Here is a 15,475-nt window from a genome sequence, read left to right as displayed (position 1 = left end):
CTTGAAACTAAGAAGGGCTGGTAGCAAATTTACTGTGTGACTTGCACCCTTCATTTGACAGTTATTTACAATTTAACTGACACATTTGTGTGTCTAAATAAATTGCGAGGGCAAAATATTTTTCAACCATAATTTGTCTTTTTTTTTTCCCATTTCCAAAAAGTGAAATTAAAACCTAAGACCTTGTTGATGGGCAACAACAGACTCAAATCATGTTTTCTGAACAATAATAATAATAATAATAATAAACCAGTTAATCTTATTACTATTAAAATGGAAATGTTTATAACACAGTTAATCACACAAAAATCTAACAAAAATCAAAAATGAAATATTTATTACAGCATTTGTGACTGAACACCTTTTAAACATTACGTCACAGTCCTCATACAAGTATTTAATGTATTTTTGACAAAGCTTAAGGGAGACGGCATCTTATCATCTAGTGAGGAACACGTGCTGAAAAAGGAAGGAATTCATGGACATACAATATCAATGCCACAGCAGATCTGAAACTAGCAAAAACATTCTTTTTCAATTGAGGTAAACACATAGAATATCTAACATGAAACAATTAATAGACTGAACTCTGTACGAAGTTTGTTACAATATTCTCTCAGCTTTTTTTCCCCCCAAAAGCATTGAGTTCATAATTTAAGTTTTTTTTCCTTTTTTTTTCTTTTTTTTTTTTTTTTTTTTTTTAATTATAGATTTTTTGGTGCATCAACCGTCAAATGCTTCTCCAGTGCCACAGAATCAACGTTTGTGTCAGTATCGTCCTTATGGCAAGAGTGTTGATCCGCAGATAAAGAAGCGCCGCAGGATGTTGCTTTTCCACTTTTAAGCTTCCTTCAATAGGCTCTTACCGATGAGAGTCCAGGGTACAAAAAAATAAAATAATATTAAAATAAAAATGTATAAAACCAACACAATCCAGTGCTTGGGCAATTCAAACGAAGAACTTTTTTTTTCCGTTAAAACCTACAGGGCAACATTCATTCATGAACCAAAAAAGAGGGGCATGACAAAATGTTCAAACTGAATCTTCTGGAGAGATCCGGTGTCATTTAGCAGCCTTTTCCCATCATGCCCTGTTCTTATGGGGGACAGGACCTGATTGCCCTCTGTGGTTTGGCGCCTTTTTGAGATGTTCCATCTTCTTATTGTTTTTTTTTTTTTTTTTCCTTTTTCTTTTTCTTTTATAGTGCTGTGCTGCGAGACAGTTTCTCCTCCAGGAAGGAGCACACACAGTGTGAGAGAGAAAAGGTTAACCTTTAATTCTAAAACTAGCTCAGGAAACATAAACCATGTGATCAACGAAAAATGCACAAGTTTTAACTTATTTATCTATACTTTTTATACTACAGTAGTTATAACTCTTGGAGTCTTTCTGTTGTTTCTTTTTTAAATCTTCCAGAGTGATTTTATTTTAGGAGTGTCGGAGCGCGTCACATGAAAGTGTACTGAACATGTTTATGACGGTGTGTGAGTGAGTGTGCCAAAAGTGTGTGTGTTTTTTAAGTGTGTGCGTCTTTGTCCGTTCTGTGCACACGTGAACGTCAAAACATCCTCTGCTGATCTTTACCAAAAGCCCAAGACTTTACAAAGTGTTCTTGTCAGCTTGGTCCTCCGTTTGGATGAAAGTAACAAAATTGACAAGTCTTTAAAAAAAAAAAAAAAAAAAAAAAAATATCACAGCTCATCTGGAATTCTGTTTCTTTAGTGTCAAATTCTGGTCAAAAGTGTTCGCTTTTTATTCTTAAAAATAGCCTCAAAATAGGATTTATTGTGGGCTGCTGCTTTCTTTTTTGAAAATTGTTTTCTTGTAGTAGCTGCTGTTGTCGTGGTAGCAAAGTTCCCTTATACTATTGGGCATGGATGTCCAGGCCTTGTCCTCCAGTACTGGGGTCAATGGGAGTGAGCAAAGGGGGTCTCTGTGCAGACATGGCCATTCCTGGGTGCGACGAGGGTCCTCCATGCATCAGCATGGCGTGGTGTGGGTGGTGGTGGTGGTGAGGGTGGTGGGCGTGGGAGTGGTCGGGCAGGTACGCATGGAGAGGGGGTCCGTGTCGGAGCTGGGAGGCGTGTGAGGTCATCTGATGAGGGTTGGTGTAGGTATGCGGGGCCATGCTCATGCCCATAGGACCGCTCTGAGGTACGTACTCCCCTGGCATGCCTGGCAGACCTGAGAGAAAGATAAGAAAAAGAGAAATGAATTCCAGCAGTCCATGAAACTGTTTTCTCACTGCAGCCTTGCTGTGCTCCTTCTACCATTAACGGACCTTAATTCAATTTAAAAACAACTTCAGCAACAAAGAGCTTATCGGATTTTATGACACTGCGACTACAGCGCATTTAGCTTCGACAAGTAAAGAGAGACATTATTGCACTGGTCTATTTTAGGCTATGGTGAGTGGTTTACAATGCCCAATAGCGTTGTGGTCAGGTCTCAGGTTGGAAAATGATCCTCAGTCATCCACAGACACTGGAGGATGTGAGGAAAACCAACCAGTCGTATTGATGTGGAGAAGTGCTAATACTTTTACAAGTGGAACAGTCAATTCCCCAGCTGGCTTTAGTGACAAACCGAAGAAACACTCTCTCGTGGGGACGTGCCTCTGTGAACATATTTGATTTAGGATCACTTAAAGAAGTTATTAAATAATTTAGGACTCGGTTGGCTGTATCACCAAGACGACAAGCATTAAAGGCTCGGTTCCACCCCTGAATGAAAGCATCTCACTCAAAACAAAGTACTGCTCTTAGATGCATGGAGAGTGGCTTTTTCTGAGACAGTAGCAAAGATAATAGGAAGTAAAGAGAGATAAAAGAAAGGAAGTGCGGGTGGAGTATACTGCCGTCCCTTAAGGTGGACCCCACTTCATATGTGTAGAGACCTCAGCATGCCAGCATCTCTCATACTGTGACATGACCCAGGACACAGAGCTGACTCAGCAGTGCCACTATTTGGCTTTTCACATGGCTGTTGTTGTAATCTGTGTGTGTGTTTGTGTGTGTGTGTGTGTATGGGGGGTGGGGGGTGTTCCTGGAGCCAGGGACTGGAGTATGGGAACATGACTGGTCTACAGGCTTGGACCTTGGGGAGAGACAAGTGAGAGAGCAGGGGGTCCCTGCTGGAGCCAGGGGGCCTGGGTCTGGGATTGGGTCTGGACCGACCTGCTTTGTAATGTGAACCCCTGGGGGATTAGAAGCTGTAACAGGAGGGGAGAGGTCGCTGCAAGGTCACTAGGCATGTTCACTCTCTGCATTCCTCCACCTTAGTACACTGCAATTAAGAAATTACACTGGAGGGCACCGGCGAGGGGAAGAAGAGGAGGAAGAGGAGGAGGAGGAGGAGGAGGAGGAGGAGGACAGAAAGGAGAGAGGAAAAAAGGGACAGCAAAGGCCAAGATTAATGACCAGTCTCATTGGTTGAAAGCTGTGCCATTTTCTAATACTCCCCTTCCATGTCAGTTCATTTGAAATGCACATGTTTGTCAGAGCAGGTCTCTTAAAACCTCACTACTGGGGTCATAAAATAAATAAATCATTCAGGGTGTTGGGGTATGATGGGTGCCCTCACCTCCATATAACCTAGAGCGGCTCCTGTTAAAGGGCCCAGCAGATGTTTTTGACACTGTAAGCTGGTAATCTCCAGTCTTGTAAGCTGCAGTCATTCCGTTAAGTAGATCTGAGACCCCCCTCCTTTATTAACAAGAGTGGTAAAACCATCTGAAGACAATAACTGAGGACAAACTGGGCCTCTCTCTCCACCTCTGCATGCTCACTCGCTTTGCTGGCGCTTCTGTTATGGCACAGCAGTCGTGCTCAATGGCTGGCCATAATTAAGTACCAAATATACCATATTGTGTGGCTGTGTAATCAAATCAAGAGAGGATAATATTCCTCTGTATTAAGCTATTAATGTAATTGGTCATGAAGCATAAAGTATGTTACGTAATTAAATAGTCTCAAAATTATATAGCCCTATATTAAGAATTAGCCAACCTGAGCAAATGTTGTCTCTGTGTGGCTGTTTTAGGGAACATTGCTTCCTGATTTTTTTTTTCCAGCTGCCATTAGCAAAGACAGGAGGGGATGAAAGAGAACGAGAGAGAGAGAGAGACAGAGAGGAAGCAAGGACTAGAGGGGTGAAATGATCTCTGTCGGCAGAATTGCCGCTGTGACCCTTTAGAAAATCCAGTCTCCATTTACATATAAAGGGTTCTTTTAATCAAGGTAAGTGTTATTATATTGTGCCTCATTGGGCAAGGGAGTTTAGGTGTTAAAATAAAATCTCTGCTGCCCTGCTGCCTTTGGGATGTGATATGTCTTGATTTTTCAAATGTCAGCACTGTGGCACTGGCGGGACGTGGAATGGTTGGCTTAATCAGACTGCCGCCATTTAGCTGTATAAGGGTTGTGTGAGTGTGTGTGTGAGAGAGACAGAGCGAGAGAGAGGGGGGGGGGAAAGAGAAAGAAAGCGACCCAGAGAGACTGTATCTGTATGTGTGAAAGAGATCCCCTCCTTTTAGATGCAGTCATGCTTGTGTCTACAACCTTATAAATTTATCTCAGTGTCTCCCTGCTCTTGTCTGTGAGTCTCAGGTCAGGCTACTCACTGGCCCCCCCACCCCCACCTTAAATCGTCTCCCTCCAGTAAAAAATAATCAAAACACACAGCACCCCCCCACACACACTCATTCCTCCCTTTACACAGCTCAAACCAAACCCCCAGTGAAGGATCGGCCATGTCACCCACGGCCCGTATATCTCGCTCAGGGACTGTAATGTACTGTGGTGTTCCCGTCTTTGCATATAAGATAATTTGGGCATCAATCCTACCGCAGACAGATTTATGTCACTCGGAGGACAGTTTCACTTCTCCTTCTTTATCGCTTCACTGGAGCCTGCTTAATTTCTCCCCGTCAGCCCCTTCCCCCTGGAGATGTTATTTTTTCCCTAAATGTCCAACATTTGCATTGGCTGTCCGGGTTGGGGAGAGCGATGGTGTTGTTGTGATAAATAAATTTCTCCATGCCATTCCAGGTTGTTTCTTCCCTTCCTTCCTCTGTTGTTGTTCCTGTTGTCTGGCGCCACAAGTCGGGTCCTCTCTGTCCCAGGGTGGTTCTCCCCCCGCCTTTTTCCCAAAGTCTTTCAGATTCATCCTTGGCTGTTGTCCCCCTGTACCCCATAAAGCATCTTGCTAAAACGCCCATGCATGCTAGCTCATAGTTGTTGATGCAAGGGAGAAAGGAGTTGTTGCTTTCTGCAAAATTACGGCCAGGGTAACATGGGGTGGTGCTGGTGAAGTGAAAGGGAATTGTGGGTGAAAAAAATAAACCCACAGCCCCACAGTGTAAAGAAGAAAAAAAACCAAACAAAAACAAGGAAAAGAGCCCAGTACTTACTTCCCCCTTTTTCTTTGCGTTTTGCTTTACAAGATGGAGGTTACATGTAGTGCCATTGCCCATCCATGCCCATATTCATCCCCATTCCACTCATAGGCCCTAGAAAGAGGAGATAAATGCCAGAAAAAAAGGGTCAGCAGGAGTTTGAATCACAGAGAGGTCAGAGGAGACCCACTGATAGAGAGGATGAGGTTTGTTAGCTTCAGGTGGAAAATGATGAGGGACAGGAAAGTGAAGGGTGTAAAGAAGTGCCATAAGTGTTTTGATTTTGCACTGCATCCCACAAATCCCTTTGTTATGATCATTTGTGAGGGATTTTCTCCCAGATGTGTTAGAGAGAGAAAAAAACATGCAAGTCAGGAAACACAAAGCCTGGGGACCTTCAAAGAGAAGTGTTATTTTGGTTGTGTAGCACTTGTTAGTATTAGGTTTACATGGCTGACTTGGGGACTTGCTCTGTACTGAAGTCACTAAATCTCATGCTTCATACAAGAGGATCAGTGTTGATCAGTCCTGCGATAACTGAGGGCCAAACTGGTGTCTGGTAAAGAAGGCATGACGGAGGGAAGAGAGACGAAAGAGGAGAGGTGGACGGACTCACCAGCCGGTCGGATCCCCATGTGCTGCTGACCATCCAGCACGAAGCTGCCCATTGGCTGGCCCTCTGGACTGTATGCTGCTCCTTGGCTCACTGAAGGATCAAGAAGAAAACCTGATTGTAGTCAAAACGTGGACATGAAAAAGGGAGGGGGGAAGAAGAAGAGAAAACACACCAGACAATCAGCAATTGTCCCAGCTTCAGCCCAAACATACTGTAAGACATTGTGCTCTTGTTTGTGGACCGCACTGACTGACGCGTGGCATGCAAACACGCATACAGTAGGTCCCTGTGCACGTAAGCTCGCACACACACACACACACACACACACACACACACACACACACACACACACACACACACAAGCTTGCACTCATGCAGACAAACAGTTAGTGTCATTCAAAACCACACTTTCAGGAGACACACTGTTCTCTAACTGAGAGAAGAAAACATGCAGTTTGACAGGATGAGAAGAATTTCTGTCATGACAGGCAATTCACCCAGTCAGTACTCAGATCAGCAGTCATATACACTACACCATGTAGATAATTCCAAAGCTGCAAAGTCATTCATTATTGTGAATGGTTTAGCTGATTTTCCTTCATGATGCAGCAATCAGTTTGCTCAGTTGTGTCTTGTTTTGTCTATTATTAGCCCTAATGTACTAATGCTCTTTGGAGACTGTAGAAAACAGTGTATTCCAGGACTGTAACAGTATTATCTTGGATAATCTGTAATTCATTAAGATTAGGGGGAGCTGTCAGTCTTGCTGTTGTTGTGGAGACCGTTAATGGGCACACAGTTGTTGCATGCTGACAAATATTCCACACAAGAGCGCAATAACTGCAGAAAGAGTCACCCACATTTGTAAATACGTCTCTTTTAATTCGTGGCTCATGTTCATTCGAGCAACCTCCACCCCGGTGTGTTGGGACCTTTTTAAGATGGGGAGCTTGGTAATCAACAAAAACAGCTTTTCCCTCCCTCAGACAAATTACTCGGCTTCTTTTTAGTAATGCCACAGTCAATGAAGCTTAGGGTGAATGAGTCATTCCTGAGGATCACACAGTGGCGTGTTTACTACTCAGTTTGTGCTTTTCCTAATCTGACCACAATACATGTGGAAAGTAAGTGTTATCAATTAATGACATGAAGCTTTCAATAACCTGTTTTAAAGAAATGGAAATCCCTCTCTGCACTGGGGTTAAAGCAAAGATCTGATTTGTTCAAGGCACCATGTAAAAAAATAATCATTCTCCCTCCCTTTTCATGACTGGAAGTGCATTGACACCGTTAAGCTGAAAAGTAAAGTGCTGTGCTTAAAAGTGCTCAATGACTACTTAAGATCAAGTTCAGTAGTTCATCAGGTAATGAAACAATAACTCAGCAGAAAAAGCAAATGGAACCCTCCCCCCTCAACACAGGACAAGGAAAAAAATCTAAACAAAACAGCCTAAACAAAAAAGAGGAGATAACTCATAAAATGCTGCTGGCGCTTCTGGCACTCCTCTTGTGTCCAATTAGTAATTCACAGAGAGAGTGCTAATATACCTCTCTCTCTCCACTTAGACTGGGAAATCTCCAATTAGAGTCAATCAGCAAACGGCCTGCACCACTGCTGAATATGTCTCATAGAGAAAATGGGAAAGGGGATGAAGAGAGGGAGTGGAAGGGGAACAGAAGTAGGGTGCAGCTTTTAAAAATAATAATAATAAAAAATCTGGGCTTCTGGTATGATGTGCATGACAGTAAGGGATTTTGGAGGGATGTCTTCATGCTGGGGAAAGAATGAGAGAGAGGCAGCATCCTCTGTACATCAGCTGTGTATTTTTATTTATTTATCCTTTTTTACCTGCTCGATTTGACTGGTCAATCATGGGCTGTACTATTCTTCTCCTGGCGTTAATGAACCTGGCAGAAAGGAGAAAAAAAAAACAGAGAGGAGAAAAACAAACGTTAAATCACTAGGCATTCACACACAGAGAAAGATTCATCACAAGCCACCACAAAGACAAAACAGTTTTGCATGACTTAATGGCAACATTAGCCACCGAGTCCTTGAGAGAGGCGCTCACAACAAAACAGCAACAAACAAAAGGGCAATTGTGTGCTGACTTGGGAACCCAGTGAGGGATACTTTTAATGTGCCTTATGATCTATTCCCTCCTCTTTTAATAAAGCTTTTGATTACGTTTGGTTGCTATAGGCACCAGGGAGACATTCCTCAAGTATTAAGTGCAGTGTGGGCACAGAAGAACCCTCATCGTGGCATATCCCGCTCTCCCCATATCTTTCTTGGTCGCCTCTGCAGCCAGTTCCACAGGACAGTGCACAGTATCCCTTCTACAGTTCCTCCTCCAAAACAACGTTATTTCTAGAGTGTTATCACCCTTTGGAATTTCAAAGTGAGCTTTAAGTTAGCAAAGTGCAAGATACAAATGGTTCCTTTCATTACTCCCCACCATTCCACCCCCGCCTCCACCCTTCCCCTCTGTGGGACCCCACTCTGGCTGCATTGTAGGGGGTTCTGCTCCCCTTCCAGCTGTCTAGAAATGAGGACCAGGCATGGGCCACTCCGTGCTTTCACAAGGTATTGTTATGTCAGCGAGCCCATCAATTAGGCTGTCTGAAGTTTTATCACCACCACAGCAGCAAATAAGTGCAGTTCCACAAAGCCTACCCAGCCGGCCTTGCTCCTGTGGCTTTTCCAGTGTGGAGCCGGAGGTCATCTGGAGGTGACTGCCAGCCGGGGGCAACCTTTTTAACTTAAATGGGATGCCATGGGCTGCGTCAAATGTAAGCTCACCACTCTGGCCAAGCAAGCTCACCACCTTTCTCATTTTCTTCCTTTCATATGCAATTTTTCACCTCTGTCTTTCTCTTATTCACTTTCAAATACTAAACATAGTGTGGACTTAGCGCTACAGGTACCACCATGTGGTTGATATTAAGGAGGGGTTTCAAATCACGTTCGAGCTGTCCAGCATGGAGTCCTTTGCAGGTTCCAAAAAAGCAGAGAGAGAGAGAGAGAGAGAGAGAGAGAGAGAGAGAAAGCCTCTACCGCCCTCCTCTAACATGCGGGCCATGGCACCATCAGCACAGCTAAAGAACTGGTCATTAGAAGGAAGGGAGAGCTGGAACCAATTTGGGCTCCTAATCCCCCATGAAGCCCTGATACCTGCCCTTACCTTCTCCAATGAACTTAAACGCCTGTAATCTGCCCGGCTCAAAGTGACATGGTTAAACGTACAAAATGCACAGTTGGGAAAAAAAAAAAAAAAAAAAAGGAGAGACGTGGTGCTCATTTGCCAGGGGCCATCCAGAGTGCAGGTACATGCAGGGGTGCCGTGGGCCTCTGAGAGAGAAAGATGAAACACATCCATCTGAGAGTAAGAGAGAACGAAAAAGGGGGACAGGAGGTGGAGTGCACGAACAGGACAGCTGGATTGGAAATTTTGCGATTGTAATGCATGATTTGTGATTTAAGAGAGGAATGAGGCTTAACTTTTATTAACTGTTGAAGTTTTTTTTTAACAGAACAAAGGGGACAAAGCATACTTAGATAGCATGCTGTCAGAAATGCATGCAGCGCTTAAGAGTGTAAGACGCTTCCAGCATCAAAACCAGCTGAGCAAGTAAACAGTGAGACATTCCTGGTAACACACTCCCTCTTTAAGCTCAAACTGCAAGTTCTTCCAAAATATATGTCCTGCTCTATCCCTTCTAGATGTACCAAGGAGCTCAAAATCACAACCATGTGCATTCTTATTCTGGGGCAAAACCATAAACACATAATATTAAGAATGTTCTTCCCAGGTGCTAAATTTGCCCACATGGTCTCCAGTGACTGCAGAGGAAATACTATACGTACTGGAGAATATGCTACATGATCAAAGTTTCAGATGTCTTTTTTATTTTTTTCAGTGTTCCTTTAAAACCAGTGCGCTTCCTCTTATGTTTCTCCTACTTCTTATGGGGAACGAATGACACAAAACATAGAGCAAAATGTTTAGCTATCAGGGTGTTTGGTAAAAGGTAACTTCTGATTCATTGTAATGGACGAATATTCAAATATTCTCACAAGCTGCTTCTGAAACAGAACTGCTCCTTGTCGACATTCCCTGTTGGTTAACCACAATTATATCACGCATACACACACACACACACACACACACACACACACACACACACACACAGGCACAGGCACTGTTTTTGTACGTTAAACAAGTTGCCACAGTAACTGGGAGGCTATGCAGTGCACTGGAGGGAGTGGGGGTGACCAATGGGCCCCTCTCGTGGCCTTAGAGCACCTTTTATCAGCCTGAGTAAAGCCAATTGAGATTATCAGACCCAGACCTGATAACACTGTTTTCCCTCGACCCGTGAGCTGCTAATGGTGTGTGCTTAGAACAACACAACCAGGAATCCTCCAGAGATGAAGGCCAGTCAACTGGGATGGACAGATAGATGGATAGATCTGAGGACCCAAGGCCCAGAGAGAGAGACACAGAGGTTGACCACAGGGACTCCGAATTCCCAACCACTCGCTAAAACGTGCGTGCACGCTGTAAATCCACACATCGACACCATGAACATGACCACAACCACCGCCAGTGTGTCTGTAGGCTAACCAGAACGCTGGAGGCTCACAGGGGACACTAGCTAAAAACCTCCTAGCCAAAGCCCATGTTTTATTATCTACATCTGGTGGTCTAGCTTATTATGGCCTGCCTCTGCTCAGTGTTAGAGCGCAGAAACACCAACACACACACACATGCACACACAGTACACAGAGTACCTCTCAGCATGGGAACTCCATGCTGTCTTCAAACAAATAATTAAAGGCAAGGTTAGGAGGTCGTGTAGAGGTCATTCCTGGGGATACAGCTCTAAATGTGTACATTACCCCAGGAGAAAGCGGGCCAGCGGGGGTAGCAGTCCACTGCTGTTTAATGTGGGCAACTGGTTCCTTCTAGCCAATAAGCCTTAAACATATTTTCAAGTTGCATAGCACAAACTACTCTTGTAGTGCTAAGAATGCTTTAGAGAGCGCATGTGAATATGTATGCATTTGTCAGTCAATATGTGTGTGCGTGCATGTCAGTGCTTTCTTCACACACTGCTGCTAATTGGCCTACAGTAGCACTTCCCAATGACATACCCTGAAATGGCATGAGCAACATGTGTGTGCAAACACGTATATGTGAGCAAACAATATGCATCTCCACTGGAAGACTGAGAACCCTGCTCCATGACGAGATGGAGTGCTAAGTTTACTAGCGCTCTGTGGCTGTGCAGTTCACAGAGGAAAATAATAGACAGATATGAATGATGGAGCCAGGGCAGCAGGAGTCCACTTGACACAGGGTCTGGATCAACACAGCATCCCTGGTTACTAATATCTGCTCTCACACATGACGACGGGGTGGGGGAGGGCCATTCAGAGAGTGTCTGCTTAGGTGTTAAATACCCTGGCTAGCATACAATGTTATGATATACCCAGTGTGTGTGTGTGTGTGAGAGAGAGAGAGAGAGAGAGAGTGAGAGACTGTGGAGGGACCGAGAGCCGGGGGAAGTCAGAGACAGAAGACGAGACTAAGGTCCTAAACACGCCATGTGCCTCTACACTATGTACAAAAGCATTGTGACACACCTCTTTATTATTAAATTCAGGTGTGGTGTGAGGCTGCTTCCCAGGGGGGTTTCTATTCCAGCATGACTGTGCCCCAGTGCACAAAGCGAAGTCCATAAAGACATGGTCGGATGAGTTTGGTGTGGAAGAGCTTGACTGGCCCACACAGAGTCCTGACCTCAACCCCATCCTTTGGGATGAACTGCGAAGGAGACTGCAAGCCATGGATTTAATGCAATGTCATTAAAGTCCCTGTAATGGTCAGGCGTCCCAATACCTTTATCCATATAGGGTATTTTATGAAGTCTTTCAACTTCCCTTTCATGCAACCAACTACCTGCAAAGGAAGGGCTTTATAAGTTGACAGAGACTATAAAGGGTTGCAGGAAATTTAAGATTAACACGCCATCTTCAACACAGCAAAACCAGTCTGTCTGACTCAGTACTTGTATTTATTCATTACCCTTTCTTTTTTTTAACTTGCTTCCTCATCTCAATCTGTCAGAAAGGCCTTGTTTCTGGTTAACTGACTTGCAGCCACACCTGGTAACTCGCTCCTGTTGTCAGCATTCCTTCCCTGAGAAATCGTCATGCCAAACCACCCTACCCTGGAGCACAGCCAAGAGAGAGAGAGAGAGAGAGAGAGAGAGAGAGAGAGAGAGAGAGAGGGAGAAGGAGAGAGAAAGAGAAAGAGAGAGGGATAGAGAGAGAGGGTGAGAGGACCTCGTTCCTTGGCTGGCCAATCACTGTGGTGATCGGAGGGAACTCAGCCAATCAGGAGTAGGGTCACTCGTTTGACGAGTTTGTGATGAAAGAAAGAAACTGAGCCAGAGAGAGGGAAACGGAGAAATGCTAAACATGTCTTCTCCAAGAAATGAATGCCAGACTGCTCCAAATGTAGCCCTGCAAAGTGTGCAAAGAGAGGAGGCGGCTTTGAAATTGTGACACAGAAATCGTTGACAGTTTATTGCCTTCGTGGCTGACCTGCACGTGCCCATTTGGAGTTCTCATATGCCAGGGACAGGGGGACAAGTTTCCGTTTGTCAGTCAAATCCCTGGGCCCCTGTTCGTCTTTGCAGAAAGATTAGATGCAACACAATCTGAAGAAGAACGTGCTGAACTCAATCCCTGATCGCTGCTTCCAAACATGACTGTCCTCTGGTTCCTATTAAAGCTCATTGCTTCCATACTTCTGCTTCAGACAGAAATAAAGATTCCAAACCTCCAGCGATTGAGTCACAACTCACTGGAATCAAAGGAGGAAGGCTTTAGTTTGACCCCAACTCCTTGCACCCCTCCCCAACACACCAAAAAAGAAAGACAGGCAGAACGGAGTAAAACATTCAGTGTCCTTTGACCAGGAAGTGCATGCAAATTAACCCCATGAGGAGGGTGTGTTTAGTATAAGCAAACACTAATTATGGTCCGGTCAGACAGTGAGGCAGTCTGGGGCTACTGAACCTCCAACACTGATCTAGTGTAGTGTCAACAACACTGATTGAATCAGCTCACATGGTCCTAACAGGCCCCTGTAACAGTTTATACATAGCTTGCCACCAGACTGAACCTTCAGTATCTGTGGATTTATCATAAACTTTCACAAAGGAGCTTTTTCACAGGCTTCACTCCTCCTGGATGGAGATAAAGGACAAAGAGATAGGTTGATAGGTTAGGAATGACAACGCTTCCCCAAGCTCATCCTATCAGAGACAGAGTTTCCCTTTTTCTATCCCTTCTTCCCTTCTTTAAGTTAAAACAGGAGTCAACAGACATAAGCCGGGCGAACATTACCTCACCCCCGTATTTGATTTAGTGCAGATGTGAAGCGGAGCGAGGCGGGATGGTTTTTTTTTTTTTTTTTTTTTTTTTTTTTTTTAGGAACGTCAGAGAGGGCCCTCGTTTAGGGCAGCCACTGTGTTTACATAGTTTTACCTCTGTCTCCCTCTCTCCCTCTCATCCACAGTGCCTGGCTGCTCCATACCCCCCTCCACACTCTTTTGTCTGCCTCTCAAAGGGGGACTGTTTCACCTCTCCTCCATGGACTTTCACTGACCTGTTTTTCTTTCCCTTTTTATTACTCCACTCATTGCCCTTTTGTGGCATCCCCCCCTCAGCCCTATATGAGTAACATTTGCACTGCTCTGTCAGTCTAGCTGCAGAAGTCATTCCTCTCTGAAACCCGGGGAGTACAAGTCATTAAGACTTGAGTGGAAAATCAGACAAAGAATTATATATTTGTGTTGCAAACTGACACGATTTAACGAGCAGCTAATTAAAATAAATCAATAGCACTGCGGCATGCTCGTTCTCTGCCTGTCTCCCTTTTTTTGCTCTGATTTTCTGTCAGCGCCACAGAGGTGGAACACTGCAGTGTGGAGTGCAGTGTTATTCTAGGGATGGTTTTAAATAAGGCTTTAACTATTGCCCATTATGAGGCATAAGTGAACTCACTGGTACAACATGAAAGGGTAAATATCCTACAGTCTAACAATTTAAATGATACAAGTATACAGTAATAATCCCAGAAGTAACTCTAAACTACAACAGCAAGACAAACAAAAGAAACAAACACAGACATCTCTCCCTCTATTTACCCTCCCATCTAACACCTTCTCCCCTCTCCCTCTTGTCCAGTGAGGGCATGTCACCCCTGGGCCTTGCAGTCCAGCAGCCTGACCCCTACATGGCAGGCTGTGCGGCCCCAGCTGCTGACTGTCCGTCAAACACCTCCAGAGCAGCGTTGGGCCAGGAAGACCACGCTTGTTGCCCCTTTGATCCGGCAAGCAGCAGCTGCTGCTCCACACAGCAGCACTTTGTTCCTCAGTCTCCTCACCACACTCTGTCCTACGGCACAAAAACACCGAATCCAGTGCAGAAGTGGAGAGAGGAGAAGAGAAAAACTGTGGGGGTTGTTGAGGGGTGGGGGGGGGACGTTAGAAAAAAAACTTGCCCATTTTTTCCTCCACTAAAACATCAACAAGCTCTGACAACGGCAGCGGGGGTTTTTCTTGGCCCCGACACAGCTCTCAGGCATCTCTTTCTTGACGCTTCACCCTCCCTTCCCTTTTAAGAGATATGATAGTTATTGTTCAAATCAGCCAGGGTGAATGGAATGGACCGGGGCCAAGCCTGCCCCAGGCGTCAACACACCTGTATGAAAGAGACCTTATTGTAGCAACCCAGCGTGGCTAACCTGCCCTAGCTCTACCAGTTTTCTGATGTTAGTAGGGAGGGTGAAATCATCTCCTCTTTCTCATTCTTTCTCTCTCTCCCAGACAGTCACCTAATATTTCCCGTCATTAACCTCCCTTTCCTCAGAGGGTGGCACCTCTGCCCTTGAATGTTTTTACTAATGCTGTTATTTTGGAATATCACCACCAGTCAGGGGGATTGAGGAAAGGGTTGATCCACATCTCCCTTGTTAGCAAGGCCCCTCTTCTCTTATTCTCCCTCCCTTAAGACAGCACCTTATTAACGTGCATAGGTGCACAAAAGGTATCGTCTGCCTGCCCAGAAGCTCAGGGACCAACAGCTGTGTTTTCCGTTGTTTGAAGAGCATCTGAAAACATCCAGCATATGTCAATATTAGCCCCCCGTCAAAGGTTCCAGCACATAGCACGTGACAGGGGTCGTCAGCGCTGGAAGGTAGCACTCATTCCTCATCAGCCAGTTTCTCACCTTTTGGGTGGGTGAGCGCTTCCTGCTTTCATGCAGGGCCAGCAAGAAATAGAACAGAGACGTGCTGGCAGGCTGGCACACACAAACACACACAGATACTCAGACACACACAGAGAAGTGAGGGGGAGAACAGAAAGAAAGAATGAACCCAACACT

At 44.8% G+C, this 15,475-nt stretch overlaps 1 protein-coding gene across 12 annotated transcripts in view; it reads right to left on the bottom strand.

Annotated features, from left to right (window-relative positions):
• Positions 1-679: 679 nt before the first annotated feature.
• meis2a (Meis homeobox 2a) overlaps positions 680-15,475 on the bottom strand; it is an 80,538-nt gene continuing 65,742 nt past the window's right edge. For 4 of the 12 annotated variants that reach the window (XM_046411965.1, XM_046411967.1, XM_046411968.1 and 1 more), the window contains 3 exons: positions 7,862-7,920; positions 6,013-6,123; positions 680-2,185 (listed from right to left, as the gene is read on the bottom strand). In XM_046411965.1, the coding sequence (XP_046267921.1) occupies positions 1,866-2,185; positions 6,013-6,123; positions 7,862-7,920 (490 nt within the window). In that variant the 3' untranslated portion in view covers positions 680-1,865. Of the gene's footprint in view, positions 2,186-5,411; positions 5,511-6,012; positions 6,124-7,861; positions 7,921-15,475 lie in introns of all 12 variants that reach the window. The other 8 variants (XM_046411971.1, XM_046411972.1, XM_046411973.1 and 5 more) reach the window with 3 other exon arrangements.

This window comes from Scatophagus argus, chromosome 15, assembly GCF_020382885.2.
Source record: "Scatophagus argus isolate fScaArg1 chromosome 15, fScaArg1.pri, whole genome shotgun sequence".
Lineage (NCBI taxonomy): Eukaryota > Metazoa > Chordata > Actinopteri > Scatophagidae > Scatophagus > Scatophagus argus.
The sequence above is the reverse complement of the archived record's forward strand: the minus strand, read 5'-3'. Positions and strand labels throughout refer to the sequence as shown.